Below are 26,663 nucleotides of genomic sequence, written 5' to 3'. Positions count from 1 at the left end.
TTTATAAGTCATGGTTAGGAAAGAGTTAAATATACCTAAACTAGGAAATACCTCTTCACTGTCTCCTGGTGGTGAAGGGTATATTAGGATGGTTTTCTCCACAATGTTTTATGCATGATTAAGGGAAGGTGTTCCCGAAACATCACTGTTTGCTGCGCTTAAATAAAATTTACCGACTGCTGCCACATCTTTTGGATTGTTTTTAAAAATATACATTTCCATTTCTAAATCAGATTTACATGTCTAACATGACATACAGGGTCAAACAGATGATTTTGGATTAAATGAGGTACTCACTAGAAACTAAATAAATCTGCAAGAACTGGTGATTGATAAACTTTATTTATACTGTATATTGGACACTGTAAGAGGTATTGCTTAAGATATATACTTGATGCACAAGCATTTGGAAAATAAACCTACTTTTGATCTTGTAAGAACATTATAATTCATCTTGTCCTACATGTAAGAAAAAACAATTCCAAAGTGTAATTATCAATAAAGTGGCATGAAAGTAAAAATGTAATTTAACTGTTTCAGATAGAGCATAGAATTTAAAGATACTTTTCAATTTTATTTTATTATCAAATTTACTTTGTTTTGTAGGTACCCTTAGTTGAAAAGCACATCCATTTGGGCTCAGGAGCAACAATGCAATATTGGGAAGTAACTGGTGATTGGTGGTCACACACATGCCTCTTGTTATTGGCTCACCAGATGTGTTCAGCTAGCACCCAGTATTGCATTTCTGCTCGGTAGATGGCTTTACCTATGTGTTTAATCCCTTTGCAGGAGTTAAACGCATACTTACATGCAAGCAACAGAGGAATATTAAAATGTCTAAGGCATAAGAGAATTTTCTTTTAGCACAAATATGTCCCTTTAGGACCTACTAAAAACATAAGCAACAAGTTCTGTAAGCCTATTGCACAATGGTCACGTCAGAGTAAGGATTTGCCTTTAGTCTGTAAGTGAATGTCTCATGTTACTATACACAGATGCAAGGGATTTATGCATTTCAATATGTTTGATTTAATGCTTTAGCTCCTGATAGCAAATAGACAAGGTTTTGGATTTGTTTTTCTAAAGCTTTTTTTAAGTAAATAGTATTTTTTTGCATCAAATTTTATCTTTTTTTAAAAATGCACTTATGCCTCCCCTATTATAGCCTAAAATATTCTGGTACAAAAACAAGATGGATCTGTCAGGAGAGGCCCGGTACCGATCATTCAGCAAGCAGGGTGTCCTCACACTGGAGCTGCGGAAACCCGGTACTTTTGATGGTGGAGTTTATACATGCAGGGCAGTGAACGAGCACGGAGAGGCAGAGACTGAGTGCCGGCTGGAGGTTCGCGGTAAGGAGCGTTATGAAGTAAAAATCCTGTATTGCTAGCAGACTAGTCAGTCTTCTTGGAGATGTATTTATGCTTTAGCTTAGGGAAGGAGAAAACGAGAATGGGATGTGGTTAAAAGGACATGAGATATGGGACATATGTTTCTGTGCTAGTGTCCGTTATACTATTCCCAATGTGTGATACCAATCTGAGATAGAAATAAATGACATGATGTATATTGTATTCATATTGTGCAGTATGATAAATGCTAATGCTTTAAAAGGACACGAAACCCAACATTTTTTTCATGATTCATATAAAGCATATATTTCCAATTTACTTCTTTTGTCAATATTGCTTCATTCTCTTGGTATCCTTTGTTGAAGGAGCGCAATGCATTATTGGGAGCTAGCTGAACACATTGGTAAGCCAATGTCAAGAGGCATGTATGGGCAGCCACAAATCAGCATCTAGCTGGTATACTTTTGAACAAAGGACACAGAGAGAACTAAGGGAATTAGATAATAGAAGTAAATTGGAAAGTTGTTTAAAATGGCGTGCTCTTTCTAAATCATTAAAGAAAATGTTTGGGTTTCTTGTCTTTTTAAAACATTAGCATTTATTATACTGCAGAATCATTTATTTCTATCTCGTATTGGTATCACAAATTGACATTGTATAAGGGACACTCTAGCACAGAAACATATCTCCCTGTTGGCGGCCAATTGGTGTTTTGTGGGCAGAGTCATGAGAGAAGGGTTAGGAAATGGGTGTGTCATGGGAGGGACAGGGCTTGTTATATGCTGGGTTGGGCGGAATCTGGGCATGTCGGAGGAAGCTGTGGGAGGGACAGGGCTTGTTATATGCTGGGTGGGGCAAATTCTGGGCATGTCGGAGGAAGCCGTGGGAGGGACAGGGCTTGTTATATGCTAGGTTGGATGGAATCTGGGGATGTCAGAAGAAGCTGTGGGATGGACAGGGCTTGTTATATGCTGGGTTGGGTGGAATCTGGGCATGTCGGAGGAAGCCGTGGGAGGGACAGGGCTTGTTATATGCTGGGTTGGGCGGAATCTGGGCATGTCGGAGGCTAAGGTCCCTCTAAGGCAAGTTTTGTGTGCAGCCCAGTAGTGAAACAGTTAATAAGAGAACCATACCTTGCAGTCTGCATTGTGCAGTGTTTGCAAATTGCAGGGGGCGGTCACCTAATTAACCATTTCACTGCTGGGCCGCACACAAAAATGGCCTTAGAGGGAACACTGGTCGGAGGAAGCTGTGGGAGGGACAGGGCTTGTTATATGCTGGGTTGGGCGGAATCTGGGCATGTCGGAGGAAGCTGTGGGAGGGACAGGGCTTGTTATATGCTGGGTTGGGCGGAATCTGGGCATGTCGGAGGAAGCTGTGGGAGGGACAGGGCTTGTTATATGCTGGGTTGGGCGGAATCTGGGCATGTCGGAGGAAGCTGTGGGAGGGACAGGGCTTGTTATATGCTGGGTTGGGCGGAATCTGGGCATGTCGGAGGAAGCTGTGGGAGGGACAGGGCTTGTTATATGCTGGGTTGGGCGGAATCTGGGCATGTCGGAGGAAGCTGTGGGAGGGACAGGGCTTGTTATATGCTGGGTTGGGCGGAATCTGGGCATGTCGGAGGAAGCTGTGGGAGGGACAGGGCTTGTTATATGCTTGGTTGAGAGGAATCTCGGCATGTCGGAGGAAGCTGTGGGAGGGACAGCTGGCAGACTTCATAAACTAATAGTCCTGCAATATCTGGGACAGCTGGGGGGAATGTCAAAATAAAATGCTCTATTATGTTGAAACTTTTTTTTTTTTTTATCCTTATTTTACTATATATTTATTTAATCCCTGAACAGTTATACGTCTTCAGCAGATAAGGATACTACCCATTTTGATAGCTCACCAGCGTTATGCTTATTATGAGTGTCATAGTCAAAATCACATGCCCAGCACATTCTCATGTGTATTTTTAACTTATTCTTAAGTAATCATATAAGATAAATGATATTTAAAGTGCCCATGTCACCCCAGGACATTTGAAAGAGCACTGAAAATGTGCTCTGATACTGTGGGGTTTTTTCCCCACCAGCTTAAAGGGGCATAAACCCAAAATTTTTCTTTTATGATTTAGGCAGATTCTACTTAGTTAAAAAAGATACCTAGGTAGACTCAAGAGCAGAAATGCATTACTAGGAGCTAGCTCCCTATTGATGGCTGCACAAAAATGCCTCTTTTCATTGGTTTACCAGATATGTTCAGCTAGCTCCCATTAGTGTATAGCTGCGCATTCAACAAATGATACCAAGATAATAAAGCACATTTAAGAAGTAAATAATAGAAGTAAATTATAAAGTTTTTTAAAATCACATGCTCTATTTGAATCATGAAAAATTCTGGGTTTCATGTCCCTTTAAATATTTCTTGTGTTTCTGTTCGTCATGTGGTTATGTGAACAGTTTTTTCCAGAGATATAAACCTTTCCAATAACTAAGTCTGTCTTTTGAGTCTATCCATAAAAATTGAAGAAAAAAAAGGAGACTCCAAAGATTAAAGGGATATGCAAACATTAGATGGTCTAATTCATTAAAGAACATGATTTTTGCATTACTGACCCCAGTGAACTATGTGTTTATTGCTGCACTAAAATATGTACGCGGGAGCCACAAGCCCTTTTGCTGTAGTAAAACTTAGTATCAGTAATGCAAAAATTAAACATGAAATGTGTGCATTCTCTTTTCACGTGAATAAAGAAATTGGAATGTTTTCGTTACTAACTAGAGACGCTAACTGCGCTACTTTACTGATTTCTGGGGTGATCTAACTATCAGACAGCTAGGCCTAACAGGCACAGTGAGCAATGGTGCACATAATTCTAAGTGTCATACACATATGGACAAGGAATCATAACAGGAATCTAGTAGAAAAAATATGAATTTAACGTTCTAAATTATTTTCTTAAATTTCTGCTGCACAATGAATGCCACTGGCTGGTGGTACACAGGCACTACATATTGGGTTGGGATGTGGCCCACCTTGGTAGATGACCAATCTCTGAGACATCAAGCCTCTGTGTGACTGAGGTACAGTTAGCATTTCCAGTGAAACCTCTGACATAACAGTGACCTGAGCTTCCTGATACCAGAGGTTTGTCAGGCTTGCTGCCAGGACAACCACATGGTGTAAATAGCTCCTGTCTCTATCAGATAAGATGAGTTTGACCCAGGCGGTTTGCCTTTATCACACCAGCTGCACTACCTCGGGAACATAACTCTGCCTTTGACTTCTTGTTTTGTGCAAGAGGGATTTTCCAAACTTCTTCAATTTCACGTGAACCAGCAACCTTTTTACATTACCTCTTGTTATAGCACTGTCCTTGCAATTTGCCAAACCTATTAATTTATTTATGTTCATTTATTTATTGAGAAAACAAATTACATAAGTATATGATTTTTAGCATTTTAAATGTAAATAATAAAATATTTGTATTATATTGTCAAGCTGGCCAATAAATCAATAGTGTGACAAAACTAGCAATAGTCGCTAAGGTCTCTCCAGCTTTACCACTTTGTAGCAGATTCACTAAAGCTCATTCAGCTATAAAACTGCTGTTTTATCAGCAATGGGCTGGCCTTGTTGTAAAGGCGAGATTATGTTCGACACTGATTGAGTATCACTTGACCTATATTTTCTGCAGTTTGGCTGGTGGGTGTATCTGCCCTGAACTTCTATAGATTGCAAATCACTGGCAACTCGAGAAAACAATACTTACAACAGCCACAAGGTTATGTAACTGTATTGTTATTGCAAATTATTTGCATCTCTGTTTTACAATGGTACAGCAGTCTGGCTAGATAGAGCCAAAGGTGTCTCAGGGGGCTGGCCTTGAAATTCCGGGTCATTCTTGAGTCGTAGTCTGGATTTCTCACCTACTCTTAGGGCTCTCTAGGCTGGCGAGATTATTAAAGAATGCTCGCCACTTCGCCAGTCCTTCTATTTCCCTGGTGGAATGATCTAAAGCCACTTTTTACTCTGAAAACAGGGTGTCTCGCTAAGGGGCGTATTATACTGCATTTTCGTATGAAAAGTGCACAATATAATTTGTATATTAAACATCATACAAAACAAATAATTGAACCATTCACACAAAAATAAGTAGGGAAAAATTATATTGTTAAGATGCAGCAAAATTCGTAACAAAATTCTTCCCCAAAAATCGTATTTTACCATAAACATGAAATTTGTATGTAATTTACACAGGAACAAATCGTATTAAATATGCACAGAGTAAATCGTAATTTTAGTACAATGGATGTGCAGAAAATACACAGAGATTTGTACTTTTAAATACAAAATGCAAAGTGTAATATTATTTTCGTAAAATGGACGGAGCATGGGCGTTCCATGGTGTATATGAAAATGTCTCTCTAATCCCAGCGTAATTCTGTAAAGATTTTCACACTGCAGATCTCAGTTTTTTTCTCGCTAACTAAAAATTGGAGAGCTTTTCTTAAAATAATACAAATACTACAAAAATAACCCAAATAGAAAAACACATGCATGTGAAAATATAGGTGATTGTAAGTTACTATACTCAGAAAGTAGTGTAATGGGATTTATATTGGCTGTAGTATTTAACTTTTAAAGTGTGCCCCCTTCTCACTGCTAACTTCGCTATAAGGAGCGAAGTGTCCCTATCCATCGAGCTTCATTGCCCCTTTTTTACGCTCATTCCAACAGGGCATCCCTACGAGAGTCGACAAGAAAAACTAGGTTTGATCTGGCAAAGTTTATATCATCTAGCCCTCAGACTCAGCATGGGGATCTCATAGGGAATCTATTGCCATTTTGAATTATCTCATATAGTGGTCGTGATGCCATTTCGAAGCCGTTGATATTCTCTAATTTTTACTTTATTTCTCTTTAACTGATTTTAAGTTTTATTTTTTTAGCATATTTTAGAGTGAACTGTTTAATAGAGGGATTTTTTTTTCATTTTAATTCTTTTGTTCTGTCACATTTTGAGTTGTTTTTGAGTTGTGAGGTTGCGGTAAGTTTTTTCCGCAAGATATTCACTTCACAAACATGTGTTACTGAATCTACACCAAAGAGCCACTGCTTATGAAGTCAGGCACGAGTAAAAGAGTTCCCTTTCAACTATCAGAAAGGAACAGAATTACTGCTTCACTGTAATGTTACAGGTACATTGCAGATAAAACAGCATTTTTAATTGTCCCTTTAATTAGCTGCATAGAATAACAGAGAAACTTGTCAAGCCGTAGGAGCAGGTGATAACAGCGAAGCGGCCGGAGAGGCTAGAGAAACAGCTTTAAGGGACATAGTGCTCAAAATGTAAATAAGCATTAGTGCACTTCAATTTGAATAGAAGCACTTTTGCATTACACTTGTATTAGCAAAATAGTCCTAGTAAAAGGCAGAAACTTTCAAACAGTGACCTATTCAAAGAGGTGGCAGTGGTTTCAGCCATTACTTTGTGTGATAGAAGCCACCGCTGACGTATGGCACCACATGCACACAGCAAGCTCATTGCACTCACATCTACTGAAAGCTCTAAGGAATACATTCTGACTTTTTTTGTCTTGTTGTTAAATTATTCCCATGCAATAGCCTCATTTGTGATTCCCTTAGAAACCCCTTCCCACCATTAGGACGTTCCATGCCGTCCTAATTGCACTGGGCTTAAAGGGATACTAAACCCACTTTTTTTCTTTCATGATTCAGATAGAGCATGAGATTTTAAGTACCTTTCTAATTTACTCCTATCATCAATTTTTCTTTGTTCTCATGCTATCTTGATTTGAAAAAGCAGTACTGTAAGCTTTAGAGCTGGACCATTTTTTGTTCAGCACCTGGGTAGCACTTGCTGATTTGTGGCTAAATGTAGCAAACCAATCAGCAAGCTCTACCAAGGTGCTGAACTAAAAATGGGCCGGCTCCTAACCTTTTATTACTGCTTTTTCAAATCAAGATAACATGAGAACAAAGAAAAATGTATAATAGGAGTAAATTATAAAGTTGCTTAAAATTGCATGCTCTATCTGAATCATGAAAGAAAAAGTGTGGGGTTAGTATCCCTTTAAGGGCCGTTAGGACGGCATGGAACAAACTAGCCATTTGGCTGTACTGAAGCCATAACGGCTTCCTAACTGGGATTGCGGGCTGAAGGGTGTGCCTAGCGTCATAGGCACTCCCCCCTGACCCAATCCTATCATTGATATCATGCGATCGCATGATTTCAATTTATACTTATTTGTTTACATTGGAACTTTGTTCCGATGTAGATAAATAAGACCTAATGGGAAGATGTTATTAATTATCAGACAGCTGAAAATAATTAACACAAACAATATAATCTTTGCCACAGTCTGCAAGGGACACTGCCGTTGGATTGAAATACTCTAACAAGTTACTGTACTTTATATTTCTAAAATAAAATGTACTTAAAATCGACACACACACACACACACACACACACATACACACACACACACACAGACACACACACACAGACACACACACACACACACACACACACACACACACACACACACACACAGACACACACACACACACACACACACACACACATACACACATACACACACACACACACACACAGACACACACACTCACACACACACACACACACAGACACACACACTCACACACACACACACACATACACACACACACACACACACATATACACACACACATACACACATACACACACTCACACACACACACACACACACACACACACATACACACATACACACACACACACACACACATATACACACACACATACACACATACACACACTCACACACACACACACACACACACACACACATACACACACACACACACACACACACATATACACACACACATACACACATACACACACTCACACACACACACACACACACACACACACACACACACACACACACATTATGTTGACTGCCATATTATCAAAGGTAAAATGCTTCATAGTAATAATGTCACACAAATTTGAGACATTTTCATGTACAGTGTAATAAAGCCCTATTTAATATATTGTTAATATAATACTTTTTGCTGGTCTCTTTCAAGTTCATCAGTGTAGGAAAAGGAATACCATTCGGTATGACACTAAAATAAAGGCATTAAATCATGTAGACTTTAAATGAATAGGTTACTATATGATTTAAATCAAAGGTAAAGTGACATGAATGAGAATATAAAAATGTGAAATGTTTTATGGTTTTAAAAAAGCTAATCTTGGAGCACATTGAACCGTTGATGGGTACTTAGGCAAGGTGCCTACTTGAATAAAAGACAAGCAAGTGCAACCCGTTTATACATCAGTCACCTGTTCAAATGCTTCATTTTAGACTCCAGGATATTGTAAAATAAGACAACCCCAGAATTAAAGGGACATGGTAGTGCAAAAATAAAGTGTTCTAATTAAAGGGATACTAAACTTAAATTTGTTCTTTCATAATTCAGATAGATCAACTTTCTAATTTACTCCTATTATCAATTTTTCTTCGTGAACTTGCTATTTTTATTTGAAAAAGCAGCAATCTAAGCTAAGGAGCCGGCCCATTTTTAGTTCAGCACCTGGGTTGCGCTTGCTGATTGGTGGCTGAATGTACTCACCAATAAGAAAGCACTATCCAGGGTGCTGAACCAAAAATGGGCAAGCTCCATAGCAAAGATTCTAGCTTTTTCAAATAAAGGTAACAAGAGAACGAAGAAAACATGATAATAGGAATATATAAGAAAGTTGCTTGAAATTCCATGTTCTATCTGAATCATGAAAGAAAAAAATTGGGTTTAGTATCCCTTTAATTTATTTTACTTTTGCATAACCATATCTTTTTAATAAAATATTACAAAATAATTTTTTTAAACGGTAACATACTGCTCCTTTTACATTCCGATAGCGCTAGTGCTAAATACAGTTTCATACCTCTTTAATTTTATATAAAATAAATTGTAACTTTTTCATTTGGAGTTTTCATAAAAAAATGCACAGTAATTGGTTTCTATGTAATACCTAATGGCGTAATAATTTCTTATTCTTGGGTCACTAGTTTCATGTTACAGTGTAGGACAGAAGCTAATACATTTCTATTAGACTCTCAGACTGCAGGCAGCTGCACTAGCACAAATATAGATGACATAAAAGTACAATAAACAGCCTGTGCAGTGGGTGGCATTAAAGGGACATTGTACACTAGATCTTTCATTGCATAAATGTTTTGTAGATGATCCATTTATATAGCCCATCTGGGAGTGTTTTTGTAAAAATTTACAATTTTGTTTATTTTTTAATAACATTGTGCTGATTTTCTGACTCCTAACCAAGCCCCACAGTGTCATATGTATACACGTGTTTACAGACTCCTGTTGTGTTCATATGCAAGCAAGGGGAGGAGGGGGGAGTGTCTGCTCTTATTGTTTCCCCAGCCCCTTTAACTGGTAGTCCCAGCCCAGCCTTATTAAAAGTGCTAAACTGGGGGCGGAGCCAGCCGTTGACCAACATGGCCGCTGAAACTTAGTGCTCCGTGGTTGCAAAGCTTAATGATTATAACCATGAGTGATTCTAGCATGATTCCAGCCCTTGGATAATACTAACCGACACCAGAAAGCCTAAGCTTTACACTGATGGACGTGAGTCCTAAGAAAACCATCATCTGACCAAGATATCCACAACAAAGATGCTAGAAAGCAACAACTCCACATGGCCGCCTTTCTCCTACTTAGCCGGAGTTACAACTTACTCATTAGGTTGCACATACGGCGGAGTGTAACAGTTAGCTCTCGCAAGAGATGACAGTTGTCTGAGATATTGACGGTGAGACCCTACACAGTTGCTGTGATCTTGGGCCCTATATAATTGAGTTGCTATATACGGAACCTCCTGCCACACCATAAAATATGGAGGACTTTTACCTTCAACTACAGGTGTCACTGGATCGAATGGGAGAATCGATGCAGCGTAACTTTGAGGATCTAATGCTGACCTGCAGAACTGAAGTTAAAGGAGATACCATTTTGAAAGGGTTAGAGTCTGCTAACACAGAATCTACAGCGGCTACAGACACAGCCAACTTTGCGGCTACTACATGGGAGATTATTGAGGAATCCCTACTCCACGAGGAAGGAATGCTCCTAACAGATCGCCATGTGCTAACAATGGAGTCCACTGCTACGGACATTAGCTCAGCATCATTCTACCTTGGAGTGAGTAGACACCAGACACTGCTGAGAGATGCGGACCGATCCTGCAAGCTAACGGGGACTTCCACTTCTAATACCTTTGCAGGGAAACCTAGACTGAGCGTCTCCTTCAAAACCCTGGCTCATCTCTCCTCTAATGTTGCGGTAGTTCCGATCCGGGTGAAGCCGCGCTATCAGCGCCATTATCCTTTCCGTGGCCCCTGTTTTGTTGGTTGGAGGTTTATTGCCATCCGATCTGGAATTGGGTAATGTTTCTACTGTTGTTGACTGCACATGCACGCATACATATGAAGTCTGCATGTATATGGATCCCTTCTGGCAGACATATACTGATGAAGACCCCTGGGTTTGATGCAAGAACATATGTATATACAGTCTATTAACTGGTTTACAGCTCCAGGGACAGATATTTGCATGGAACAGCTCTCTCTATACATAACAAATTGTAGTCACGATTACTGTTGTAATATAGCGTGATATATATTAGACTTTGATGTTTTGGTTGAAATGTTATTGTGTTTATGACAGCTCCTTTTCAGTCTACCACATACTTAGGCCCTGACAGGATATAATACTAGCATTCATGTAGGAATTTCTGAAGCTGCTTTTTATGGGAGAGGGAGTTGGTTGGTTCATAGATCCCTATTATAATTAGACTGTTAGAGCTCAGAACTGACATCTATAAACTAGCAGATACTGTAGTTTTTAGTTCATGCAACCTGCTACCAGATGAGGGAGGAACATCACAAAGTTAATTTCTTTATCAGGCATGTCATCTCATTCACTGTGGTTACTTTTGTATGTTATCTCTATTTAGACCTACTACTTGGTGTAATGCTATCCTGTTTTATGGTAATTTTATGTATCAGAGCACTGCATCGCTACTAGAATACTGTGTACAGTCAACTCCTTCCTCATACCTATATATGTGCTACTATTAGTTAGACCATAATGATGTGTTTTAGCTAGCTCATTATTATATACAATTTATGTACTTGATATTCTTGGTTCCCATAACGGTTTATAGGGTCATGTTATACCTATGAGAAGTATATAACTTTATTGTGAGGTGGGTCAATTAGGGGTATCAATATTTGAGAAGCAGTTTCTAAATGTTAATTGGTTAGATGACAGAGCCTTATACTTTTATTATTATAGTTGTCTTACTCTCCCTAATAACCAGTGTATATGAGCCAGAATATAAATAGGTGCCCTAGAATAGTGAGACCTTAATATGCTATGTACCTCACAGTATAGCTTAGTGTATTGTGGTATTACCTCCCACACGCAGCAACCATAGTAGTAGCAGAAGGCTTATTCTCCAAATGACTCCTACTTCCATACTAACTATAACGATACTAACCCTAATACTTCCCGAGCTCTTTCACCAAGGGATGACCACATTATATTTACAGTCAAGATATCTCTCCCTGTGCTGGTCCATAGGGGGTATTGATGTTACTTGTGAAGCAGGTTGGTATGATTGTCCTCCCTGAATACACCCATAGCGATTCTACACCTCTCCTCTCAAAACAGTTAGCTCCAGATACGTGGGGCCTCATTTGGTATAACGCTTATTCACTGTTTCTATGCCCAAGAATAATAGTTATATGCTATTGGCCAATAGCTGCTTTTGACAGTAACATAGCTCAGCCCTGCACGTAGTATAGAGCATCATGAATCTTCTCTGATTTTTACATTTGTATCCTGGCCCAGAATTCAACATAAACATAGCACAAATGGAGGGTGACTCCATTGGTAGTGTACTAGACGGCTCAGAAATTCCATTGTATTTATCAATTTGACATTCTAAACTGACTCCGCCCTCCATTCCCCCCCCCCCTAATTATACTTTGAGCGGCTCTTGCCCGCTGCATCCCCCCCCCCCATAAAACTTTAAGGCTAACTCCCCCCCAGCCCTAATTTTATCGGTATAGATTTCCCAATTTACTATGTATATGGCACAAAGGGGACCATTTAATTTATGCTATACTTATGACAGCCTATTATAAAACTTGAGAAAAGTTTGAATTGTCTTGCAACCATTTAGATTCATTTGTTTTGAGACCATTGATTTTGTATTGGTTATCACATCTGTTAGCCCTGTATTGCCGAAGATATTGCATGTGTTTGATGTTTCTGTTATTTGTGAAATTTCTCAAATAAAAAAATATTTAAAAAAAAAAAGAAAAAAGTGCTAAACTGAGAGCTTCTGAGTAAGTTTTTAAAAGATTTTATACAGGATATTTAGATCAGCATCTGTGCATATTCTTCTTTATAGTGTTGTCTATTACATGCAATTATATAAAAATTGGTTTATACTGTCCCTTTCGTCTTAAAAGGATATCAATGATGAATAAATTCCCTAATGTGCTTGAGAATTTTATTATTGCAATTTTCCTTACAAATGGGTTAAATATATTGTTAAAGTCAGCTCCGGAGTGCAACACACCGCTGATCCTCAACAACGCACCGCAGATCCTAAACAACGCACCGGTGATTCTAAACAACACACTGCTGATCCTAAAAAATGCACCGCTGATCCTCAACAGCGCACCGCTGATCCTCAACAGCGCACCGCTAATCCTCAACAGCGCACCGCTGATCCTCAACAACGCACCGCTGATCCTCAACAACGCACCGCTGATCCTCAACAACGCACCGCTGATCCTTAACAATGTACCACAGATCCTAAACAACGCATCCCTACATCCGAAATAATGCATTGCTCATCCTAAACAACACTTCAAAAGGTCCTAAACAATGCACCTCTGATCCTAAACAATACAACGCTCATCCTAAGCAACACACTTCTGATCCTAAACAACACAAAGCTTATGCTAAACAATAGACCAATCATCCTAAACAACACATAGCTCATCCTAAACAACGCACCGCTCATCCTAAATAAAGCACCTCTGATCCTATACAACACACTACTTATGCTAAACAATACACCACTCATATACAGCTCATCCTAAATAAAGCACCTCTGATCCTAAACAATACACCACTCATACTAAATAACATACAGCTCATCCTAAATAAAGCACCTCTGATTCTAAACAATACACCACTCATACTAAATAACACACAGCTCATCCTAAATAAAGCACCTCTGATCCTATACAACACATCACTTATGCTAAACAATACACCACTCATACTAAATAACATACAGCTCATCCTAAATAAAGCACCTCTGATCCTATACAACACATCACTTATGCTAAACAATACACCACTCATACTAAATAACATACAGCTCATCCTAAATAAAGCACCTCTGATCCTATACAACACATCACTTATGCTAAACAATACACCACTCATACTAAATAACATACAGCTCATCCTAAATAAAGCACCTCTGATCCTATACAACACATCACTTATGCTAAACAATACACCACTCATACTAAATAACATACAGCTCATCCTAAATAAAGCACCTCTGATCCTATACAACACATCACTTATGCTAAACAATACACCACTCATACTAAATAACATACAGCTCATCCTAAATAAAGCACCTCTGATTCTAAACAATACACCACTCATCCTAAGCAACACACCTCTGATCCTTAACAATACACCACTCATCCTAAGCAACACACCTCTGATCCTAAACAATACACCACTCATCCTAAGCAACACACCTCTGATCCTAAACAATACACCACTCATCCTAAGCAACACACCTCTGATCCTAAACAATACACCACTCATCCTGAGCAACACACCTCTGATCCTAAACAATACACCACTCATCCTAAGCAACACACCTCTGATCCTAAACAATACACCACTCATCCTAAGCAACACACCTCTGATCCTAAGCAACACACCTCTGATCCTAAGCAACACACCTCTGATCCTAAACAATACACCACTTATTCTTAGCAACACACAGCTCATCCTAAAGAACGCACAGCTCATCCGAAATAGAGCACCTCTGATCCTAAACAACACACCACTAATCCTAAGCAACACACAGCTCATCCTAAATAAAGCACCTCTGATCCTAAACAACACACTACTTATGCTAAACAATACACCACTCATCCTAAACAACACATCCCTCATCCTAAATAATGCACTTCTTACAATAAACAACACAACGCTCATGCTAAACAATACACTGCTGCCCCTAAGCAAGATCCCGCTGATAGTAAACAACGCACCGCTCATCCTAAATAACACACTGCTCATGCTAAACAATACACTGCTACCCCTAAGCAAGATCCTGCTGATAGTAAACAACCCACTGCTCATCCTAAACAACACAGTGTTAATACTAAACTGAATACAGATGGTGACTAGTGGCTTTATACATATAACACCGCTGAATGACTAACAATCGTCATGCATATCATCATCCTCTGCCCTGCTCCTCCTCCTGATGCTTCCCCTTGAGAGTAAATGTCCTGGTTTCTAGATCACAACTAGGGATTGCCCCTATTCCATCTGACCTTGCCCATGACCAAACTGTTCACTGCACACCCACAGCTCCATCCCTGCAGTTGCAGCTTCACTCAAAAACCACATGTGGGCCATTTCTAGAAAACGTCTGGGAAATGTTAGTAGGTGTGCTCTTCTGGCATATTCAGCTCAGAACCAGTAGTGCATTGCCATCCCAGAGCTGACATTAGCTAGTGTTTAACCCTTTAAACAAGGCAAGCAAGAAAATGATAGCATTCTATTACTGCTAGTTTACATCCCTTTAACCTAATCCACACTTAGAGGGATATTTATCAAGCCGTCAACCGCAAATACGCTGGAATTCCGCAGCGTAATTGTGACGAGCCTGATTCGACCTATTTATCAAAGCCTACAGACCGGCAAAGTTGAAATTTGGGACGTAACATACGATCCGCCGGTCTCAATCCGACCCAGAGCAATGCTTACGTCATTACAGATGCTCCGAATACAAATTCGGCACTATCTGACAACTTTTGCCATTTATCAAATTTCTAACAGGTACGCTCGACCACTATTCCAGCCCAGCGTACCTGGTTTTCAATCCTCCACCCTGGAGGCCATGGATGCCATAGGAATCAATGGGAGTCTGAGAGCAGCGAAAGCTTATGTTCGATGCTGCCAGATATCCCATTGATTTCTATGCTAGAAAACCAGTAAAGTTTACACCTAACACCCTAACATAAGCCCCGAATCTAAACACTGCTAATCTGCCGCCCCGACATCGCCGCCACCTACAAAATGTTAACCCCTATCCCACTGCTCCCGGACCCCACTGCAACTAAATAAATATATTAACCCCTATCCCGCCACTCCCCGACACCGCCGCAACTAAAATATATTAACCCCTATCCCACCGCTCCCCGACATCGCCGCAACTAAATAAATATATTTACCCCTATCCCACCGCTCCCAGACATTGCAGCAACTAAATAAATATATTAACCCCAATCCCGGAGCCCACCGCAACTAAATGAATGTATTAACCCCTATCCCGCCGCTCCCGGAGCCCACCGCAACTAAATGAATGTATTAACCCCTATCCCGCCGCTCCCGGAGCCCACCGCAACTAAATGAATGTATTAACCCCTATCCCGCCGCTCCCGGAGCCCACCGCATCTCAAAGTTATTAACCCCTATCCCTCCGCTTCCGGACCCCTCTGCAACTAAATACATGTATTACTCCCTATAACCCCTGGCCTCCCACATCACTACCACTTACTAAACCTATTAACCCCTAAACCGCCAGCCCCCCACATCACCATAAACTAAATTAAGCTATTAACCACTAAACCTAACAACCCTCTTTACATTAAATATTAACTCATCCCTATCTTATAATACATTTAAACTTACCTTTAGAATTAAAATAAACTAAATTAAACTACTAATTAACCTACCCTAACTATTATCCTACAATAACATTAAACTATATTAAACTATTAATTAACCTACCCTAACTATTATACTAAAATTACATTAAACTAACAATTAAATTAACTATATTACATTTCTAAAAACCTAACCCTACTCAAGTTATTTAAATCTACTATAAAGAATTACTAAGTTACAAAAAAATAACAACTAAGTTACTCAAAATAAAAAATGATCAAATATTTAAAGTAATTACACCTAATCTAATAGCCCTATCAAAATAAAAAAGCCCCCCCAAAATAAAAAAAAACCTAGCCTACAATAAACTACCAATGGCCCTTAAAAGGACCTTTTGCGGGCATTGCCCCAAAGAAATCAGCTCTTTTACCTGTAAAATAAAATACAAACAACTCCCCCAACTGTAAAACCCACCACCCACACAACCAAACTCCCCAAATAAAAAACCTAAGCTCCCCATTGGTAGTTTATTGTAGGCTAGGGTTTTTTTTTTATTTTGGGGAGGCTTTTTTATTTTGATAGGGCTATTAGATTAGTTGTTATTAGTTTAAATATTTGATCATTTATTTTTTATTTTGTATCTTTGTGTTTTTTATTTTGAGTAACTTAGTTGTTATTTTTTTGTAACTTAGTAATTTTTAATTGTAGATTTAAATAACTTGAGTAGGGTTAGGTTTTTAAATATGTAATATAGTTAATTTAATTGTTAGTTTAATGTAATTTTAGTATAATAGGTTAGGTTAATTAATAGTTTAATATAGTTTATTTTAATTCTAAAGGTAAGGTTAAATGTATTATAAGATAGGGATGAGTTAATATTTAATGTAAAGTTAGCGGGTTGTTAGGTTTAGGGGTTAATAGCTTAATTTAGTTTATGGCGAGGTGGGGGGCTGGCGTGTAGGGGTTAATACATTTATTTAGTTGCAGAGGGGCCCGGGAGCGGGGGGATAGGGGTTAATAACTTTATTAGAGTTGCGGTGGGCTCCGGGAGCGGAGGGATAGGGGTAAATAACTTTATTTAGTTGCGGTGGGGTCAGGGAGTGGCGGGATAGGGGTTAAACATTTTAGTATAGTGGCGGTATTTAGTGACAGGGTATAAATAAAGTTGGGACAAAGCTGAATAGCAGCGAGATCGATGACTGTTAGTTAACAACAGTCCGCTGTTCATCGCCCCGTACTTGGTGCGCGGCTTTTTGACAGCTTTTTTTATAAATAAGGAGAGCGTATTGGTGCCGTCGAATGCAGCATAGTTGACTGCTTGATATTTCGGCCTCTTAGGGTGCTGATATCAAGATGACTTTTGTTTCAGTTATCTTGACTACCTAGAAAAGCTTAAAAATACTCTCTAACTGACATTGCACCAATAAAAAAACCACACAGAGTTTCAAGGACTTAGTTGGTATGGTGCTTGGACAAAATGCAGACGGACAGAATGCCGAAGCACATTTGCCTGTCAGACATATGTCCGAGAGACTGTGTTCAAACGTCGGCTGAGGGCAGATACGCTCTAGAGTGCTCTGTTTTAATCAGAGCCTCGGGTGCCACAACCGCCTCTGGGAACCTAACCAACGGTCCCACCACCCATGACATGTTTTTAACTATCTATATACAGATAGTATATAGATGGCTGCGATGTTAGGCGAGCGTATTGGTGCCGTTGAATGCAGCATAGTTGACGGCTTGATATTTCGGCCTCTTAGGGTGCTGATATCAAGATGACTTTTGTTTCAGTTATCTTGACTAGCTAGAAAAGCTTAAAAATACCCTCTAACTGACATTGCACCAATAAAAAAAACACAAAGAGTTTCAAGGACTTAGTTGGTATGGTGCTTGGACAAAATGCAGACTGACAGAATGCCGAAGCACATTTGCCTGTCTGACATATGTCTGAGAGACTGTGTTCAAACGTCGGCTGAGGGCAGATACGGTCTAGAGTGCTCTGTTTTAATCAGAGCCTCGGGTGCCACAACCGCCTCTGGGAACCTAATCAACGGTCCCACCACCCATGACATGTTTTTAACTATCTATATATCCGTCTGTCTATCTGTCTATCTTTTGATCTGTATCTAATCCTTATCTATCTATCCATCTATCTCAAGGCCGGATTGTTATCCGACGGCCATTGGTCTGTTGGAATATTATCTGTCACACAAATGTCAGTTCGACAAATGTCTGTCGGATAACAGTCCGGCCACAAGTTCATATCACCTAAAGAGATACAGTGGAACCCCTGTCTTAAGACCTCAAATACACAGCACATTCATATGTGTATGACTTCATACAGCCTAAGTGCAGTTTCCTAAAATGATCAAATTAATCTGTTGTATACCAAAGCTTCCAGCTTTGCTTTCAGCATCATTTTAAATAGTATCACAGGTGTTTTCAATCTCATAAGCACTCATTCAGCCAGTATAAATGAAGAAGAGTACTCACTCGGCTGTGTGCATCACACTTGAACATGGTCAATGTAAATACTACAAGACCATCTCTAAAGAGCTTGATGTTCCTGTGAGCACAGTTTCCAATATTATTAAGAAGTTTAAGGCACATGGGACAGTAGCCAACATCCCTGAATGTGACCACAACAGGAAAATTGACTTAAGAATAGTGAGAAAGATTGTTCGAATGGTGGAGGAAGAACCAAGGACAACTTCAAAACAGATCCAAGCCGACGTTAAAGCAACAGTTTCAAGTTGCACCATCCATTACTGTAGGAATTAAAATGGGCTTCATGGTAGAAGACCTAGGAAGACTCTACTTCTAAGAGAGAAACACAAAAAAGCCAGACTGTGGTTTGTCAAAATGCCACAGTCCTTCTGGGAGAATGTCCTTTGGACAAAAAAAAAAGTAGAGCTTTTTTGGCAAATCATAATAATTCCCTGTTTACAGAAGGAAAAAGAAGCTTTCAAAGAAAGGAACACCATCCCTAATAGGAAACATGGAGGAGGCTTAGCGATGTTCTGGGGTTGCTTTGCTGCCTCTGGCACTGGGTGCCTAGAATCTGTCCAGGACACAATTAAATCAAAAGACTATCAAGCTGTTGTAGATTCAGAGAAACAATTATGTTGATTTACTGTCCAGTGTCAGAAAGCTGTGTCTCAGTTGCAGGTCATGGGTCCTCCAGCAGGATAATGACCCGAAACATAACTCAAGAAACACCCAAGCATGGATGAGAAAACATTGGACTGTTCCAAAGTGGCATTCTATGTGTCCAGATCAGAATTCCATCAAACATCTGTGGAAAGAACTAAAACTCACAGTTGGGAAAAGGCACCCATCAAATTTGAGAGAACTGTTTACCAAACAAATTATACTTTAAGCACATTCGCCCATTCTTATCCTTCCATGCATAGCAAATTTTAGCATTAAACCAATAATTCCATCTTTGCAGCATTTGGCCTATTTTTGCTATAAATTACTTGAAACATATACATATGGGGTGTTCCAAAAATAAGGACAAGATAATTAATGTATTTGGCTGTATTTTTCTTTAGCTTCACTAGTTTTGTAGAAATAGTTATAAGGAAAATTGCAAAAAAATGTTCAGTATTAAATTCCTATTTATTGTTATTTTATATACCCATATAGGGGGGAATCACTAGTAAACCCTATTTGTAAAAACTCACAAAAACACAAGCTACAGACCAGGAGATACATCATCTGACACGTTTCACGCCTCTGAGAAAGCGCCAGTGAGGCGTGAAACGCGTCAGATGACGTATCTCCTTGTCTGTAGCTTGTGAGTTTTCTCCTACTTTTAATGCATATCCAATAAATATCTTGTTATTATAGTAAGGCTTGTGCATAGTGTTTATCCTCTGTGACTATGGAATATACCTTACTAATCTAATCCTTTACCTGGAAGGAGTTTCTTTGTATTTGCTCTGATTACAAGCAGACAATCGCACCTGTGGCATTCACTTGCACTTTTTGAATCCCTGTGTGGAGTCTACTCTACACTGAAGGACGACAGCGTCTTCTCCTCTAAGTGTACAAGTAACCAGTTTCGTACCTTCATCTCCCTCTTGTTTTTATTAGTGTAACGAGGGTTGCCACCTTCAATACAGAAAAATAAGGGAAGCCTGCCGCAGCGGGGGCCACAATGACCACAGGCCCAATGAAGTGCCAAGCTTACCCAATGAGAACCCCTTAAAGTATACATTGAGAACTTGCCTTTTGCCATATGATGCATGCAGCAAGAGGAATGTGCAGTTGTCACATTGTTAATGCCATGCAATATAATTAACCTTCTCACTGCCAGGGATTTTATTTATATCAGTGAATATTTTAAAATTCCCAGATCTAGATTCAGTTAAGCCTTGATCCTTGTTTGTGGCTGCAAAAAGGACATCCCCCATTACATACATATGAAAAGGGCACAAAATAAATAATGAGAGTATATTGCAAAACGGTTTGATATACATAAATGTTCTGTATTAAGATCTAAAAGAATTTGTTGTCACTTTAAATTTTACAGGGGTACAAGGTAAAAACAATGAGTAGTGGGAACTGATAAATATTAGGTGGGTAGTGTAAACACACGTGCATATATGTGTTTCTCTTTCATATGTGTAAATGTGAATACAAACATATTTGATAGGAAAGACTGAGTTAAACATTTTATGCTAATATTATATATATATATATATATATATATATACACACACACACATAATATACACATGCCTATATGCAATACATGCCTTGTGTTTTTGCACTCTAGCATATACACATATAATGTATCTTAACAGATTACCATTCAGGGGGGAAAAAGTTTCTAGTCCCATTTTCCTCTATTAAGCACAGGAAATAAAAGCATGCATACCAAGTATGTTATCCCTTTTTATAAAGTGCCAGGATATTCCTCAGCTTGTAGGACATGAGTAAATACAGATGTAAACTTGCAACACATTCATACATACTTTACTAGCATTTAATTGCACATCATTAAACCCTATATTATTGTATATAAATGAAACGTAGGCCTTAAAATAACTGAAATGTCCTACAACAAAGTGCTTCTGCTAGCTATTTACAAGATGAGTATATGGTCGGTCGGTCGGTCGGTGGGTTTATTAAGTAACGTCCGTGAATGGAAAACAATAAATGTTGAGAAAACTACCAAATAATATTAATTATTTAATCTAAATCCAAGGGGTTTAAAACTTTTCATTATCACTAATACCCTTAATGTATAGCTGGCAAGCTCACACTCGGTGATTAACCTTACCGTGGCCTCGGACCCTTGGCTGACAGTGGGAACCTGATCTAAATAAACTGACCTCTTACTCGGCCTCCGCACTTACCTCCACATCTCGCCCCTTGTTCTTGAAGCTCTTGATACAGTGGTTCTTGAGGCCAGCGTTTTCCGCCATAGCGATGGCTGTTGCTATCTCTCTTCCTGTTACCAGCAGCAACACTAAGAAAAACTAAGTCGGTGATTGGCGCACTCCCCCGCCCTGCGCATGCTCGGCTAAAGAATGGAAAAGCTGATATGACGTGAGAGGGCAGTGCCATACGTCACTGGTAAGATCATGTGGAGGAAGCCACCTGTGTGCGGGCTCGCTCGCACTTTGTTTTGGAAGTTTGGGTGTAGGTGATTTCGGTGTAGGATTTCCCCGCTAGACCCAATAACAGCCATTTTTTTGTTAGGACTATTACTTGTCATCATGGATAATTAAACACGGAAAACAAGTATTGAAGTCAAACAGCATTTTCTTCTTCTATTTACACATATAGAGAAAATACGGGACAAACCCCGTCCCATATTGATTCAAAATGGGACGTGCTATTTTCTTCTCAAATACGGGACAATTCCGTATTTTAAGGGACGGGTGGCAACCCTAAGTGTAACTGTATTTTTAAATGTATTTTAAACAGTTAATCAGAGTACTCAAGTAGAGCTAACCCAACGTGCGTTAAATTAAATTGCGCTCAATCTAATGCGTTTACTTTAAAACTGTAAAAGCAGTTACCGCACCACTCTAAATCTAGCCCTATGTGTCACTAAAATACTTTTCAAGAGTAAGAGTTTTGCTTTTTGGGATTCTAATTTTTTTTTTTAATCACACCCTTGACTGCATGAGTCAAAACTGAAGTACAACTATATGCCAGAGTTTTGACAACCTAAAGGAAGGTTAAAATGATTTGATTTTATTATTATCTTATTATAATAAAGATGATGATAATCTTGTAACAGAAGAGTAAAAACTGCAGATTAAGTTTGCAAACAATATATATGTAATACTAAAGTTTGCAAACAATATACAGTATATGTAATACTAAAGTTTGCTTTTACTGACCTTATTTCTTTTTTCCTTGTAGTGCCCCAGTAAAGATCATGTTGGATAATGGCAGGTAAGTGTTTTAGCTTTGTTTGAGATGAATTTGTGTCCCTCAATGATGCACATACCCAGAAACACATACTATGGCACTACAAAAAAATAAATCAGTGTTGTGTGTGTTATAAATGGGAAGAGAAAGCAAAATAAACTTGGATAAAGAAATGGGGCTATATAAATATTGCTAGTTGGGTACCCTCTTGAAAACATTTATATTTAACACTATGAGTATTTAAAACAATTAAACTTTTATCAAATTTGCTTTATTCTCTTTGCTGAAAGCTATACCTAGGTAGGCTCATATGCCTACAGTGCTAGATCACATGTGCCATATAGATAGCATTGTGCTCGCTTCTGTGGAGTTACCTAGGAGTCAGTAATAAATCAAGGTGAACTGTTGCGCTTCCCTATACAGGTGATAATATGTCAAGATAAATACACAAAATAATTACACATATTATTTACCATGTGAACTATCAAATTCAATCCACATTTGATTTCCAATAAAAGCAAAAACAGGTCGGTGACCTCAATATGAGTCCCACTTGATAAATATCAAAGTCTTATTTCCCGATACACCGCCGACCTTGCAATATAAAGAGTCCTGTAATGGAGTATAAACAGTAGTATCTGGCTATTAGGTCCCACGATATAAGGGCACCATTTCCTCCAGAATGTTGCTTGTAAATGAATTAAGGCTGCTGCTCTGTGTATACGGAGGGTATCTGTGAACTGCCTCCCAAAGAAAGGCTGTAAAAATGAAATGAAAAAAGACACGAGTGCAAATAGCCACTCTAAGGGTAAAAGTTTTACTCAACACTTAAAATAACGCAATACATAAAAATGCACTTACAAAAGTTTAAAAAAAAAAAACAATATGCAGATTGTGAATATATCACCTTGTGTTTTTCCTCTGCAAGTAAATGTCCGTCTTTGCCTGTTTGCCGCAAGGACTCAGACTGCTTACACAAGTCCGGTGAATAGGACAGCATAAAGACAGGCACTAGACTTGCGTCGGTATAGACCTTGTGAATTAGGCACTTTGCCCTTCAGAGCCTACTGTCCTCCTTCTGCAGGTGGGATTCCCTGAGGGAGGTAGTCACAAGTAACCAGGGCTGGACTGATTTAGTGAAGGCTCCGATCTAAGTACCAGCACACGAAAGCAAATTCTCACAGCCCCTGCCCATGTATTCCAAAAACAAAGAACAGTGGGGCAGGAGAAAAGTGCTAAAGCTTAGCTTTTATTGGCATCATATAGACCCATGGCTGCAGCAGTCATACACGTTTTGACTGTGTGCCTTAATCATAGACAATCAGATTGCATCAGCTGAGTTAATGGCCAAGTTTCACTAATAACGGAAAGGCCTCTGCCAATCACAGGCTGTATTACCTGAGGTAAGGCCCTAGATTCACTAATAACGAAAAGGCCTCTGTCAATCAAAGGCTGTACTCCCTGAGTTAATACCCAAGATTCACTAATAACGGAAAGGTCTCTGCCGATCCCAGACTGTATTCCCTGAGGTAAAGCCCCAGATTCACGAATAACGGAAAGGCCTCTGCCGATCACAGACTGTATTACCTGAGGTAAGGCCCCAGATTTACTAATAATGGAAAGGCCTCTGCCGATCATAGACTGTATTACCTGAGGTAAGGCCCCAGATTCACAAATAACGGAAAGGCCTCTGCCGATCACAGACTGTATTACCTGAGGTAAGGCGCCAGATTCACTAATAACCGAAAAGCCTCTGCCAATCAGACTGTATTACCTGAGGTAAGGCCTCAGATTCACTAAGAACGGAAGGGCCTCTGCCAGTCACAGGCTGTATTACCTGAGGTAATTCCCTAGGTTCACTAGGGAAAAGAAAGACCTCTGTCAATCACAGGATGCATAAGTTGAAATAGTGCCTCTGTCAATCGTGGTTTGTGTCAACTGAGTTTATGCCCTAGATTAATTAATTACGAAAAAAAAACAGTCAATCAAAGGATGTGTCAGTAAAGTTAATGCCCTAGATTCACTAATAACAGAAGGGCCTCAGTCAATCTCAGGATGTGTCAGTAAAGTTAATGCCCTAGATTCACTAAAAACAGAAGGGCCTCTGTCAATCTCAGGATGTGTCAGTAAAGTTAATGCCCTAGATTCACTAATAACAGAAGGGCCTCAGTCAATCTCAGGATGTGTCAGTAAAGTTAATGCCCTAGATTCACTAAAAACAGAAGGGCCTCTGTCAATCTCAGGATGTGTCAGTAAAGTTAATGCCCTAGATTCACTAATAACAGAAGGGCCTCAGTCAATCTCAGGATGTGTCAGTAAAGTTAATGCCCTAGATTCACTAATCACAGAAGGGCCTCAGTCAATCTCAGGATGTGTCAGTAAAGTTAATGCCCTAGATTCACTAATCACAGAAGGGCCTCAGTCAATCTCAGGATGTGTCAGTAAAGTTAATGCCCTAGATTCACTAATCACAGAAGGGCCTCAGTCAATCTCAGGATGTGTCAGTAAAGTTAATGCCCTAGATTCACTAATAACAGAAGGGCCTCTGTCAATCACCTAGATTTGCCCACTTTCTTTATCTCACTCATCGCCCTATACTTAGTGAGCGGGCTGCTAGAGAGACTAAAGAGGCCATTCCAGTCTCAGTGAATCTAGAAGTTTGAGCAAAGAGTTCTCTGCAGCTTCACCAGTTGCTCTGCGATATTACACAGATGATTCACTAAAGACATCTCATCTTATAATCTTTAGTAAATCTGCTGTGTATAAAAAAATCGGAACTGGAGAAACTTCTTAGTTATTTTTGCCATAACTGGGGCCACTAAACACATTAGAACAGCATAATCAGTAGATGCATAATAAAAAAAGACAACACAAAAGCACTTAATTTAAAAAGAGTAGTAGATTTCTTTCTAACACATTTTAAAGTTAGTTTTATTTTCCTTCCCACTGCATCATGTGACAGCCATCAGCCAATCACAAAATGTATATATATGTATAGCCACGTATATCCTGTGAATCTTGCACATGCTCAGTAGGTGCTGGTGCCTCAAAAAGTGTGAATATAAAAATATTGTGCACATTTAGATAATGGAAATGAAATGGAAAGTTGTTTAAAATTGTGTGCTCTATTTGACTTGAGTGTCCCTTTAATATAGTGCCTGATATTTCTACATGTACTTAATATATTCAACCTTTTTCCCACAGGTGACAACCGGAATTGGATAGAAGGGACAGAACTTCATAATGTACAATCAATAACAATTATGGATCATTAGATGAGAAAACAAAACATCAGTATCACATTTTAACAAAATATTGCTGACTACATTGTTTCTTTGTTTTGTGCTGTATTCACTCACCAACCACATCACCAGTCACAATTTGTAGCATTATTTTCAGGGATAAATACTATTCAGTACTTTTCTCAGTGACTGGCAGCATAGTGCTGCCCTGAAATATCATGTTAAAGTGCAATGATGATTTTTGAATGTGAAATAAAAAGTCATAGGGTCAAATTGTTGCCTGTCTTGATTTATTAACGCAAAATGTGAGGAGTCCAGTGAGACGTGTTACTAAATTGGTACACACAAAGTGTAAGAAAAAATAAAAATACAAAAAATGCACTATTTTATTTAAAAATATCTATGCATCTATCTGTCTGTTTATCTATCTAGTCCACTCATTGTTAAATACAAGAGAGGGTGCTGAGTGTGCACGGTGTGCATTGACAGTGAGGATGCTGTGTGTGCAGTGACAGTTAGGGTGCTGTGTGTGCACTGTGTGCAGTGACAGTGAGGATGCTGTGTGTGCAGTGATAGTGAGGGTGCTGTGTGCGCACTGTGCAGTGACAGTGAGGGT

The 26,663-nt window shown here is 39.2% G+C and overlaps 1 protein-coding gene across 1 annotated transcript in view; it reads left to right on the top strand.

Moving 5' to 3' along the window:
• Positions 1-26,320, top strand: part of MYBPC3 (myosin binding protein C3) — a 202,124-nt gene extending 175,804 nt beyond the window's left edge. The window contains 3 exon segments of the mRNA XM_053720336.1: positions 1,169-1,355; positions 22,797-22,829; positions 26,010-26,320. Of these exon segments, the coding sequence (XP_053576311.1) occupies positions 1,169-1,355; positions 22,797-22,807 (198 nt within the window). The 3' untranslated portion in view covers positions 22,808-22,829; positions 26,010-26,320.
• Positions 26,321-26,663: the final 343 nt, after the last annotated feature.

Source organism: Bombina bombina, chromosome 7, assembly GCF_027579735.1.
Source record: "Bombina bombina isolate aBomBom1 chromosome 7, aBomBom1.pri, whole genome shotgun sequence".
Classification (NCBI taxonomy): Eukaryota; Metazoa; Chordata; class Amphibia; order Anura; family Bombinatoridae; genus Bombina; species Bombina bombina.
The sequence above is the reverse complement of the archived record's forward strand: the minus strand, read 5'-3'. Positions and strand labels throughout refer to the sequence as shown.